The sequence below is a fragment of the Podarcis pityusensis genome, assembly GCF_964106645.2.
Source record: "Podarcis pityusensis genome assembly, chromosome: 14".
NCBI classification, from domain to species: domain Eukaryota; kingdom Metazoa; phylum Chordata; class Lepidosauria; order Squamata; family Lacertidae; genus Podarcis; species Podarcis pityusensis.
Genome location: NC_138039.1, coordinates 30,429,754 through 30,443,267, shown reverse-complemented (window position 1 = coordinate 30,443,267; position 13,514 = coordinate 30,429,754). Strand labels below are relative to the sequence as shown.

At 43.8% G+C, this 13,514-nt stretch overlaps 1 protein-coding gene across 7 annotated transcripts in view; it reads right to left on the bottom strand.

The window, feature by feature from the left end:
* The window catches only part of MCTP2 (multiple C2 and transmembrane domain containing 2), a 120,602-nt gene that overhangs the window by 91,582 nt on the left and 15,506 nt on the right, over positions 1-13,514 (bottom strand). For 6 of the 7 annotated variants that reach the window (XM_080982120.1, XM_080982117.1, XM_080982119.1 and 3 more), the window contains 3 exons: positions 10,253-10,769; positions 8,685-8,750; positions 4,402-4,510 (listed from right to left, as the gene is read on the bottom strand). In XM_080982120.1, the coding sequence (XP_080838246.1) occupies positions 4,402-4,510; positions 8,685-8,750; positions 10,253-10,720 (643 nt within the window). In that variant the 5' untranslated portion in view covers positions 10,721-10,769. Of the gene's footprint in view, positions 1-4,401; positions 4,511-8,684; positions 8,751-10,252; positions 10,770-12,979; positions 13,104-13,514 lie in introns of those variants that run through there. The other variant, XM_080982123.1, reaches the window with a different exon arrangement.

The window sequence follows — 13,514 nt, the reverse complement described above, 5'->3', positions numbered from 1 at the left end:
AATGGTTACTACTGCCCTCTAGCAGTTAAAAGGAGAACTGGCTCAAACTTTCCCAGAGTTTCTCACTGTGTAGGTGTGTCCTGAAATCAGTGGAAATACCACAGGAGGGGAAATGAAAATAAAAAAGGCAAAAGTTAATAAAATCAGGACACACTAGTTTTCTTCTCTTTTTTTCAAAATACATTTGCATATTATAAAATGGAATATATATAGAGAGAGGGTGCGCCAGTTTGTTTTGTGGTTAGAGTATTGGATTAAGACCTGCCTCTCAGCCTAACCTACCTCACAAGATTGTTGTGGCGATTAAATGCAGGAAGAGGGGGACCATATACACTACCTTGAGCCCCTTGGAGAAAAGGGTGGAATATAAATCCAATCGATCGATCGATTCAAATACCTGGTAAAAGAGGTATTTCACAGTGACCGCCCAGACATCTATGAGAAGCCTGCAAGCTGGACATGAGCAATATAGAATCCAGCCCATCCAGCAACTGGCACTGAGAGGCATAATGGCTCTGACACTACAAGTAGAAAATAACCATTGTGGCTACTAGCATGGATAGCCTTGTCCTCCACGAATTTGGAAATGTGTACATGATGCTGGGGATATGTACTGTCTGGATCTCTGCAGAAAGGTACACAGGGAACCAGATGACCCAAACCAAGTCTAACACTACTGCAGTGGTCGAAGGTTTGTTTGTGCATATACCACTAGTCAATGGGATCAAGAGCCATTTCACATAGCAAAAGCGGCAATCACAAACTCATTGACAAGTCTTCCTGTTGGTGCATGACTTTGCTTTTTCATTCTTATCTATGTAGAAGAAGAAGAAAAAGAAGAAGAAGAAGAGTTTGGATTTGATATCCCGCTTTATCACTACCTGAAGGAGTCTCAAAGCGGCTAACATTCTCCTTTCCCTTCCTCCCCCACAACAACACTCTGTGAGGTGAATGGGGCTGAGAGACTTCAGAGAAGTGTGACTGGCCCAAGGTCACCCAGCAGCTGCATGTGGAGGAGCGGAGACACGAACCCGGTTTGCCAGATTACAAGTCTACCGCTCTTAACCACTACACCACACTGGCTCTAAAACTATCTAAAACTATCATGTGTGAATTAGTCCTCAGGGCAAATTCTTGCCTGCTTGCCACTGTGGCAATCACTGAAAGCTGAGAATAAGGAACTGCCTTTCTGTTTAATTTTCTGGGTGCTTGAATTGTAAAGGTGTCTGCAAAACAACTCATCTTGATGTCCAAGGAGACATGACTAGCAGGAGAGCCCATGATTCTGTCACGACTATAGCAGTGGAAGGGAAGGAGTTAACCCTCCCCCCCGCTTTGGGTGCCATTTTGCATTAAACCACTGGAAGCACTCATAGGAGATTTTCCTGGTTACATTTGAATCAGAAGAGGCCAGTGCCTGGTTGAAGGCCAATAAAATGAGGCCAAATCATGGTAAGATGGAATCTTTGTGGGTAAGGGGTTCCCAGATCTGGGAGTTCACCTGTCTCCGAAGAAAGAGGTGCACAGGTTGTGGGTGCTCCTAGGTACAACTTTTGTCACTGTAGGCTTATGCGACTTCTGTGGTGAGGAGGGGCTATTATTAGATTAGATTGAAACACCAACTACACCTTTCCAGGACAGGGATCGGACTACTGTAATGCACTCTGTGTAGGGCTTCCCTTGAGATTGGTCCAGGAGCTGTAGCTGGTGTAGAACACTGCAACCAAGTTGTTGAGTGGAGCACCAGGACATGCAGATATTATAGCTGTGCTGGGAGAACGGCACTGCTTGCCAATCAGCTACAAAGCCACGGCTACAGTGTGGCATAGTGGTTAAGAGTTCTGGACCGGGACCTGGGAGACCAGGGTTCAAATCCCCAAGCAGCTATGAAGCTCACGGGAGTGACTTTAGGTGTGTCCCTACCTCTTAGCCTAACCTACCTCATAGGGTTGTTCTGAGGATAAAATAGGAGGAGGAAGTGTGTGCACCACTTTGAGCTCCTAGGGGGGGGAAAGGTGAGATATAAATACAGTAGTAGCTGCAATAACAACAACAACAACTAAAAAGTGAGCAAATTGAGATTAGGTTACCTAAAAGACCACGTGCCCCTCTATAGACCTGCATGATCACTTAGATCATCTGGGGAAATTCTACTTGTGGTGCCACACTCTACAGCAGGGGTAGGCAACCTAAGGCCCAGGGGCCGGATGCAGCCCAATCACCTTCTCAATCCGGCCCATGGACGCTTCAGGAATCAGCGTGTTTTTACATGAGTAGAATGTGTGCTTTTATTTAAAATGCATCTCTGGGTTATTTGTGGGGCATAGAAATTCGTTCATTATTTTTTTTTTCAAAACATAGACCAGCCCACCACATGGTCTGAGGGACGGTGGACCGGCCCACAGCTGAAAAATGTTGCTGACCCCTGCTCTACAGAATATCACAGGGTGGTAATCAGAAAACATATACCGTATTTTTCGCACCATAGGACGCACCGGACAATAGGACGCACTTTGTTTTAGAGGGGGGAGAACAAGAAGAAAAAAAAAATCTCCCCCTCTCTGCCCAGCGCCCCTTCAGCGAAGTGGCAGGAGGCGCTGCACAGAGAGGGGGAGAACTTTCCCCCTCTTGTTTTCCCGCTCTAAAACAAGGTGCCGTTTAAGGTGCGTTCAGGCGGCTACCTTGGAAGCCTGGAGAGCGAGAGGGGTCGGTGTGCACTGACCCCTCTCGCTCTCCAGGCTTCAGGTTCCTTTTGACCTGCTCTTTGGGGCTGGCAGGGGGAAGCCCACCACCAGCCCCAAAGAGCAGGTCAGGGAGCAGCGGAAAGGCGCAGCGGAGAGCCATAGCCGCGCGTCACCTCTCCAGCCGGGAGAGGGTCGCAGGGCTATGGCTTCTTTAGCCCTGTGCGCGCTCTCCCGGCTGGGGAGGTGACGCGCGGCTATAGAGGCTCCTGCCATAGCCGCACGTCACCTCTCCAGCCGGGAGAGGGTCGCGGGGCTATGGCACCTTCGCTCCATAGGACGCACATACATTTCCCCTTCATTTTTGAAGGGGAAAAAGTGCGTCCTATAGAGCGAAAAATACGGTATTTACTGCTGTTGCCCCATCAGTTGCGTCATATGTCTTGCAAGGACTTATCCTTTTTGTCCAGGCTTTCCCTGTTTACCATAAGATTCGACCCTGATTTATATGCATGAATTCCCTAAATCTGTTTCATTTGTTTTTATGTCTTTATACTGTTTTGTTGATTTTAGGCTACACTGGATACTGGTTTGTATACTGTACATATTTTAAAACATTAAGGGGTTTAGAAAGGCTTCAAAATAAATATATAAATACATTGTCCCGACAGAAATTGCCACATACAGAGCACGCTTTGCCAGTTTATGAAACTGCTGAAATTTTGTCACAAGAATTGTGCAAATATGTGCATATGGATGTGCAGGTAAGCAGTCTTTCACTGCTGTCTTGCAACATTTAAAGTATCACAAGTCTTCCCTGCAGCATGGAAAAACATCCACAAGAGGGCACCACCAAAACAGACACAGATTTTGTCCCAGTGTCCTGCGGATACTGTCACATATAAAGTAGATTTTGCAAAGTAAAAGCTTAGTATTTCCCACAAAAGTAGATCCTGCCTCAACCACAGCTGGAGGACTCCAGGTTCCTGCGATAGTTTTCAGCCATTATCCCAGCTCACTCTAAGACAACTTCATGTGACTACTCCATGAATGCAAAATTTAGTACTGGGCAGAAGAACTGAGATTTTGAGAACTGTTCCCCTTCTGTTTTGTTTTGTTTAAGCAGCAATTTTGTAGCTCTTGTCACAGCAAAGATAGGTTTGAAACTATGAAGTCAGAAAGCAGAAAAAGTAGTTCATGGCCAGTGATTGAATACAGTGTAACTCGGGTTACATACACTTCAAGTTAAATACGCTTCAGATTACATACTCCACTAACCCAGAAATAGTGCTTCAGGTTAAGAACTTTGCTTCAGGATTAGAACAGAAATCATGCTCTGGCGCAGCAGCAGCAGCAGGAGGCCCCATTAGCTAAAGTGTTGCTTCAGGTTAAGAACAGTTTCAGGTTAAGAACGGACCTCTGGAACAAATTAAGTACTTAACCCAAGGTACCACTGTAATTGATACAAAGGAAGAGTTTCCGTGCAAAATCCCATCATGTGTACAAGAAATCATAACATGTGGATAAGAACCAACCCTCAGGTGCACAGCAACTTGCAAAATTGGCTCTTGGAGCTATTACTCTCTAGAGCTCAGCTAAAACCACTCCAATTATCTGTACATTGAAGAAGAAGAAGAAGAAGAAGAAGAAGAAGAAGAAGAAGAAGAAGAAGAAGAAGAAGAAGAATCAGCATTGTACATATAGCAAGAGACTGACTCACCACAGCGATCCCTGATGACCAGGTTTCTGCCTTCCTTCAGATGTATTGTTAACAGATATGCAAATGTGGTGGGCAATTTGCTCAAACCATCGCTTCCTTCCTCAAGCATCTGCGGGAAAAGTTTCAAAAGTAAAGGTATACATCAGTTTCACTTCTCATAAAGAGAATGTACTAAACACAGATCCACCCTATCACAATTCTAGGAATCTGAAAGCTAGGACCACATGAAAGACCACTAAAAGTAGAGACAACACGTTGTGTCTTGCCTAGGCATTAAGGTCGTCATCCAAGGCCCTTCATTGACTGCCATCATTTGTGTGCTCAGGCAATTTTATTTGCCATCACTGCGTCCTTTTCTGGTTCCATTGGGATCATCTTCTTATTCACAACGCTATTTCTCATGATGCTTTCATTTAATTGTATCTTAAAGATACAAGTCTGTCAATTTTGGTTTCTCGGTTTCTCTTTTTTTCCAACCTTAAATTCCATTCTTTACATTTCTACATCAGTCTGCAAAAAGAAATTCACAAAAAAATCCTTGTGTAGAAAAGTAAAGGAATTTTGGAATACAGTTTAAAATGAACTCAAAAAGATATTGAAGATTACCTTTGGGGGGGGGAGCATGAAGCCTTTCTTTTAGGTATCATAAGACACTGATATACCAAATATTTCTTGATGCCACCGTGCCAGCAAGAATTCTAATAGCTAGAAACTGGAAAGGAGATGTGATACCGATGAAATTGGAGTGGCAATCAAAACTGTTAGAATTTGCAGAATTGGCTAAAATGATGGAAAAACATTTATAAAGGAATGGGACCTGTACAGAAAGTATGTCAGGGAGCACTGCAAGAATTTGAACTCACTGGCAGGCCTGGAGTAACTTCTGTAGAAAATTAGGAAATTATAGAAACTTAAGCGAATAAAGATGTATTAGTATTGATAAAGATAAGTGTGACAATTTTTAAAGTAATAAGGTATCATGTGATGGAAAGTCATTATAGAAGACATGTATTAGGAAATTATTGTATTTAGATGTATTGTGTTAAAGCGGGTTTTTTGTTGGAACTAATAAAGCAAAAATAATTAAATAAATAATCCTCATGAAATTTCATCAGCATTTTAATGTGAAATTTTCCTAAAATAGACATTTTTATATGCAATGTTGTCTGACACACACACACACACACACACACTTGCAATGCAATTTTCCCTAATCGAAAGCATTTTTACAAGTTTCTTTCACTAACACATACATCTTTATGTTAGTTATGTTTACTCTAGGATATGCATTTTCATCCATATTACTTGGCTGGAGAATTCAATGCAAAATTCAGGGAGGTGCAGATTTTGAAGAACGGCTGTGTTTTGTTTGCGTATTGTTTCAAAAGGTGTGAATTCGGGAGGTTTGCCTTCAAATGCAAACTGAACTGATTTTTTCCCCATCCTCAACTTTAAATTCATTTTGCGGTTGTTGTATATACCACTCTGGGATCTGTTTGGATGAAGGGTAGTTTAGGCATTTTTAAAGTGGGTAAAACTGTTAGGATATTTCCGTTCCACCTTAAAAGGGAGCAGGCTTTGTGAGTCACAGAGTCTGCGTATTTCCTGTTCACAGGAAGTTTACGTTTTGTCTTTGCTTTCGTTTCTCTCTCTCTGTGCCTGAACACTGAAGCAGGCAGTCATGTTTTTCTTTGTTCTGACCAACGCTGAATAAACTTGTAAATAATACTCTCCTGCGTGCACCTTTCGCTGTGAATTATCTGCTGATAGAGCGTGCATCAGCTCTGGAATGTGGCAAGCTATTTCTGGAGCTCGTGTTGCTAATTGCTGATACTGCGTGTCTACGGGAGAACGATGGACGTCCGGAGACGACGTGGAGTCATGATGGACTTTGTCTCCCTGGCAGTATCCCAACAAAAACTGGTCTCATTCTGACACTACAATCAAATTGTGGCTTGGCCATTGGGGAGCTCCTAAGCTTCCCCCTTTGTGGTCAAATTCATTACCTCTTCTCCAGGTTCACACAAACCGTAGTTTCCTCCAAACCAGAATCAGAAACCATAGCTTGAACTGGATTTTCAGTTCTGAGCTGGAAGTAAAAGGTAAAGGACCCAGACAGTTAAGTCCAGAGGCAGACAATTCTGGGGTTGCGGCGCTCATCTCGCTTTACAGGCCAAGGGAGCCGATGTTTGTCCGCAGACAGTTTTTACAGGTGGCCAGCATGACTAAGCCGCTTCTGGCAAAACCAGAGCAGCGCACGGTAAACACAGTTTACCTTCCCGCCAGAGCAGTACCTATTTATCTACTTGCACTTTGACATGCTTTCGAACTGCTAGGTTGGCAGGAGCTAGGACCGAGCTACGGAAGCTCACCCCGTCACGGGGATTCGAACCACCAACCTTCTGATCAGCAAGCCCAAGAGGCTCAATGGTTTAGACCACAGCGCCACCCATGAGCTTGTGGTAAACCATAGTTTAAACCAAGAAGGGAAGGAGTAAATTGGAAGACATGAGTGTGAAGCCCTTTGTAATGGCCAGTTTGACTATTACATCTAATCTGGGCCATTGATTTAATAATCCCTGGATTTACATTTGCAGAGGCAACATGAATACAGGGATTGGGAGAGGAGCAAGTGTCGTGTTGTCATTAAAAGAGCTAGAGTATCTATATGCATATAGACAGGGCAGATAGATAGTTAAAGCTGGGGGGGGGGAAATATGGGAGAATCATACGTTGGAAATGTTGTCTATAGGAATAAAATACAATTATTATAAATTAATTTGGAGATGGTATTTAACACCAGTCAGATTAAATCAAATAAACAAGGAATATTTGGTGTTATGTTGGAGGGGATGCCAGGAAACTGGGGATGATGTTCACATGTGGTGGGGGTGTAAATATGTACTATTTTTCTGGCAAAGGGTGTTTAAGGAGATAACAGAAATCACTGGGTTAAAGTCTAGAGGCAGCATTATTATCAATTTACGATGGGGTGGAAGGATCGCAGGCTACAAAGGACTTGCTCACAAATTTATTGACAGCTGCACAAATTATGATAGCTAGGAAACGGAAGGGGCAAGCAGAATATAAAATGGAAGAATTGTATAAAGAGGTGTGGTACATAGCTATTAATGATAAATTAGCATGTGCCATTAAGGTAAGACAGGGAATATTCAGGAGAAGTGATTTTGAGGAGATATGGAGGGTGTTTGTAGAATTTGTACTGTTAAAACAGAAAGGGGTCAAACCATTGCAAGAGGTGTTGAAATTTTGGGAGGTTGGATAGTTACAATGAAGTGGTCTTAGTGGTGTGGAGCACATTTTTATTCTTATTTATGTATGATTATTACTTTGTCAAAAGAAGAAGAAGAAGAAGAAGAAGAAGAAGAAGAAGAAGAAGAAGAAGAAGAAGAAAGAGCTAGAGCAGGACCTGGGAGACCAAGGTTCAAATTTCCATTCAGCCATGAAGCTCACAGGGTGATTTGGGGCCAATCACCACCTCTTAGCCCAGGCATCCCCAACCTTTGGCCCTCCAGATGTTTTGGCCTACAATTCCCATGATTCCTAGCTAACAGGACCAGTGGTCAGGGATGATGGGAATTGTAGTCCAAAACATCTGGAGGGCCAAAGGTTGGGGATGCCTATCTTAGCCTAACCTGGAAGATTGTATAACCGACTAAGGTAAGAGTCATGTTTATTGCTCCACCTACTTTTACCTGCCCATGTGTGTCCTCTGGAAGGACATGCAGCCCCTGGGCTGAAAAATGTTCCCCACCTTTCTGTTAGGTCACAGTGCATCCAATGGAAATTACAGAGCAAGTCACCACACCATTGGGGACTAGTGCTACAGACAAGGTTACTTCTGCAGGAGGCAACATGAGAGTAACACAAGGATCCAGTCTTAGTTGAAGGAAGAAACCAAGGAACATACTGAGTCAAAGCCCATCTAGCTCAATATTGTCTTCTCCAAGATTTCCAACAGGGGACTTTTCTAGCCCTACCTAGAGGTTCCATTATTGAATCAGATCTTCTACATGCAAATCAGATACTCTGGCACTGAGCCATAGCCTTTCCCATTAGATTGAGGTGAACCCAACCCACCTCCACCTGCCTAGAGAACTATTAACCGCACCACAATTCTTCCACATTCCTTGCTGTTATGCAATGCCTATTGCTAGATTCCACAAAAGTGATTTCTATTAACACACGCTTCAGAGGCTCTGCACCTGGTATTTGCAGCTTACAGCCTGGCATTCTTTTTTTAAAAAAAATGTATCACTCACCGACTGCTCCTCAAACAGCTGAGAAGAGCTGGAGGAGTCAAGGATGGAGCCTCCGCCATACGAACGCTATGAAAAGAATAGAACAGAGGTTGTATTGACATTGCATTGTATTGCTGTTGCTCAATCCTTCAGCGACAACGTTCCATTCCAGTGCGAAAAAAGAAAGAAAAGAGAAAGGTGCAAGATGGGAGAAAGGGCTTATCTTTGAGCAAGTTGAGGAATGTCGCCAGAGAGCAGACCAAGTCACATGCTTTCCCCCATCATTCACATACATAATGTTTCAAACCTGGTGCTCTGAGCCCATACACACTATGGTCCAAACCGCACAATCATGCAAGCCAGATTACTTGGTCTAGATATCTCAGTATGGTCTACACTGATTAGCAGCAGCTCTGCAGGTTTTCAGGTGAAGGACATTCCCAACCCCTCCCTGGAGATACTGAGGATTAAGCCTGAGACCCTGCAAACCAGATACTCTACCACTAAGCTGTGGCACTTTCCCAAAGTTCCAGTCCTCATGATTCTGAATAAAGAGTTGAAGTAAATGGGAACATTAGAGCCTGCCTTATTAGACTATTGGTTCATCTGTTGTCCACCATTGACTAGCAGCATCTTTTGGGGGTTTCAAACAGAAGATAATCCCAGACCTACCTGGAGATGCCAGGGACTGAACCCAGGACCTTCTGTATTTGCTGTTTTACTGTTGTTGCTGCTGTTTGTAGGGTAGATGGACAACCACCCAATTGTGTATACAGGCCTATGAACTAGCTCACACTTCACATTATGTACGAGGTAAAGGGGAAGGGCAACCAAACAATCCATCCCACAAACTGGATCACCAGCCAGCTGGCATCAGAGCTGGGCCAGTGCTGGGGTGGCACATTCTTTCCAACTAAAGGATCCCCAAAATCCTAGATTCAAAGAATGACGACATTTCCCCTACCAATACGAGGATGTGTTGGGGAAATGTCGGGGATTGGTTGATTGGGTAAAATGTAAGGATGAGTGACTATGTCAGTTTTGCTTTCTAACCTTTCCATTTTTAAGATCAGTTCTCTACATTTCTGTGCTAGCTTGTGATGAAAATTCATCAGCGTGTTAGTGCATATTTAACATACACATTTTTGCACACCATTTCCCCTAAAATAATGTTATTTTCATCAACACATGCATTTTTGTGGAGACATTATCCCGATATCTGCATTTTTGTACACATTACTTGGTTGGCAAATTGCATTGCAAATTTCGGAAAAGGACGAATTTCAAAGGACTGCTGTGTTTCAGCTTGCATACTGTTTTAGAAAGTGTGAATTAGATAAATTCATTTTTAAATGCAAACCAAATTGACTTTCTCCCCCACCCCTAAGCAATATGCTTGTTGTACAGTACTAACACGGATGTGTATATAGCATATAAATGTTTTGATCCCCTTTGGGGGCTCACCAACTGACCTTCCCTCCACAACCTTGAGGGAGTGTGGCACACAGGGCAAAAGGTCCCCCCCCCCTCTCCTCTAGCATCAGGTCTAAACCAGCCCACTGACATTGGTCAACCCCCAGGCACATTACCTCAAGAACCTCTTCTGCAAGGTCACTGCTAAAACTGCTTCTTTTCAATAATTCAAAGAGATCTTCACTGGATTTCCGCTTCACGTCCAACTGTGGGCCACAAGCAACCGGTTCCTCAACTCCAATTTCCAAGTGCACAGTCTCTTGCTGGTTCCACTGCCACTTCTCCCCAGTCTGTTTTGAGGAAGAGCTGCTGCTCTCCTGAAGGAACATCTCCGTTGCAGAAAAACCACTGGGGAAATAAGTGGACAGAGCCTTGGAACGCGAACAGTTCATTTCTTCTTCAACAACTGTCTCCACATCCAACATGTCCGGTACTGAGGAACTAAGACGCCGGTCTAATGGATGCCTTTTCCTGGTCTCCACTAGTTTAGAAGAGCTTTTCTTAGTCCTTCTGATGCTGAAGTTCTGTAACCTTCTTGTTTTTTGTTTGAATGATCCCCAGACAGAAGACATATCCAGTTCCATGATTAAACTGGATTTTCCACACCAGGTCTTAAGGCCTTTCCATTGACTCCTAAGGGTGATGTGGAGAGGGACAGAACATAAGGAGAAATGAAGTGAGCTGTAGCGTTACAGAGACTTGAATCGTAGGTTGGAATGTCTCAGACCTGAAAAGATTCTCAGTCAAAACAGGTTGCATTACTAATTCCTCCCAGTGTAGGAACAAAATAATCTCACAGGCAATCAGGAAGGAAATAAAGGAAAGAGAGTTTTTAATCCTACATAAATCTATCATGGGGATAAAAATAACCAGGGGGTGAGCTATTTTGATTATTTCCAAGATTTGACATGATGGGAATTCTCAAATGCTATATATAAAAAAATATGCTACCAGGCATTGTGCTGTAGGAAAGGCAACTAGACTCTCTATGGGTGTTTATTGATGAATCACCAACAAGTATTAACTCCAGGGTGTAAGCCTTATAGTGATTATGCACAGCAGTACACAGCCAAGAGCATAGGCTGAAGATGTTCCACAGGTCTGCATTTGGTCAAAGCCTCAATGCAAGGCCAGCTGTGAAAGGTCATGTACACTACCACTAGTTCCATGACTGATTTACTGGTGCAGTCCCCAAACTCAGTACTGGAAGTATTGGATCGCCTTACTTTCATCCAGCTTCTAGAAAACGACCTGAGTCTAAGGAAAGGCATCGACCTCACATGGAGCAATAAAGAGGATTTTGAAAGACTCCTAGCCTTGCATCCAGGCATAACCATTGTTTGGTCCCATCTGCTGGAAAGGCGATATCGGCGTGATAGCCCTGACCAGGCAGGCCTCAATAGAGCAAGAAGGAAGGCCAACCGTTCAGTTGCACAAAAGGTGCAACTCCTAAATGGCAACCTTTCACTAGGAGGCCTTCTAATGCAATGATGGGGTACACCTGTCTGAACTGGACAGTGAAATTTGGTTAAATAACATTGTGGAGGGTGTCAAGGGTTGGTTGCAGGTGTGAAGGATTTGGTGGTGAGTCGGTTTTGGCTCAACCGGTGGTTAGGCATTGGGTAAGCCTATGTATTGGCTGAAGGGGAGGTGGTTAGGCATTGGGTAAGCCTATGTATTGGCTGAAGGGGAGGTTGTAGCCTCTGCCTGCCCTACCCTTGTTAATGGTATCCTGTTAAAGTAATCCAGGGGGAGTGGCTTCTGTCTGATGCCTAAGGCCATAGCACTTCTGCAACGGGGACCCCTCAGGGGGTACGCCTATTTGATGTAGGTCATAGGGCTCCCCCTAATGGTGGTTTACACTTAGATGAATTCCCAGCAGACTGGCTGGAGTGATATAATCTGATATAATCTGGCTTCACCCAATGCCTATGCCAAACTGCTCACATCTGTAACCAATAAAAGGTGTGGCCTATTTGAACCCAGAAAACCATATGTTGTTGTCTTGCCTGGCTATTTACCCTTAGGGAACTGTGAGGTCATGGGTAGGGTTGCCATACGTCCAGAAATTCCCAAGCATAGACAGAACACTGTAGTCGGAAGCAGTGTCTGGGCGGAAATTGCATAAAAAAAGGTCAACAACTTTTGAAAAATGGCAACCCTAGTCATGGGGTCTTGGCACACAAGTCTCATAATCCCTGATAACTACCCATGAAGGCTGGGCTGGTGGGGAGCTGTAGCCCAGGAACATTTGGAGGGCCACAGTGCCCAATCCCTCATGCTAAAGGGACATCTAGAGCATCAACAGAAATATATGTCATTATAGCAACCTGCAAAAACTATAAGGAAGGGAAGGCTAAAATAAAATAAAATACATCTGATGAGGGGGCACACAGTTGGCTAGACATTCTCAAACCATGCAATGGGATCTATTAAGTCAATGAAAGCTTCTGTAAGCCCAAACCATCTACAGCCAGAGGTGATGTGTCCAGATCAGACAAACATGCAGAAGGAATTTCCAGCCCTACCTGGAGATCCTGGGGGGTTGAACCTGGAACCTTTTGCACCCAAGACAGATGCTCAACCACAGAGCTATGGTCTGTGCCCAGTTCAGCTGGGCAAAATAGCAATATAGGAAACTATCTAATACCAAGCCAAGCTATCTCTAACTCAATACTGTATACACTGACCAGTAAGCGGCCCTCTAGATTTTCAGACAGGGGTCTGGAAACATCTGACCACACCTGGAGATGTCAGATTTTGAACATGGGATCTTTTACATGCAAAGTGTGTGCACTCCCACAGAGACAGAGCCTCACCATTTGAGAATATGAATGCATTACCTTTTTTTCCCCAGAAAGAAAGGAGCCCTCAACTATCAGAAGATGTTTCAAAGTTCATCACAACAGTACCATTCCGTCTTCCTAATGATCTTCACACCGTGGCCACAAATGCTTTCGCTCTCTAAGTAGTAATTCAAACAGGAAAGCCATTTCCTTTCAAGATCCAGTCACTGTGGAAAAACAAGTTACTCTCCTCCTGTTTAGCTAGCCTTCAGCGATGAGCTGGAAGGCGGAGGCATTTACCGCATCCTGCAGGGGGGTGGGATCCTAAGATGCCTCTGTAAGCTTAAGAATTAAAGTATTTTAACACTTTACAAAAAAGTGTTATTTCATGAAAAGGTAAGGAAAAACTATTTATTGCCAATTGTGTGCTGTTTTAATATTAGATATGAAATGACATCTAGTTTGGGGGTAAAGGTAAAGGTAAAGGACCCCTGAGCATTAAGTCCAGTCGTGAATAACTCTGGGGTTGTGGTGCTCATGTCGCTTTACTGGCTGAGGGAGCCGACGTTTGTCTGCAGACAGTTTTTCCTGG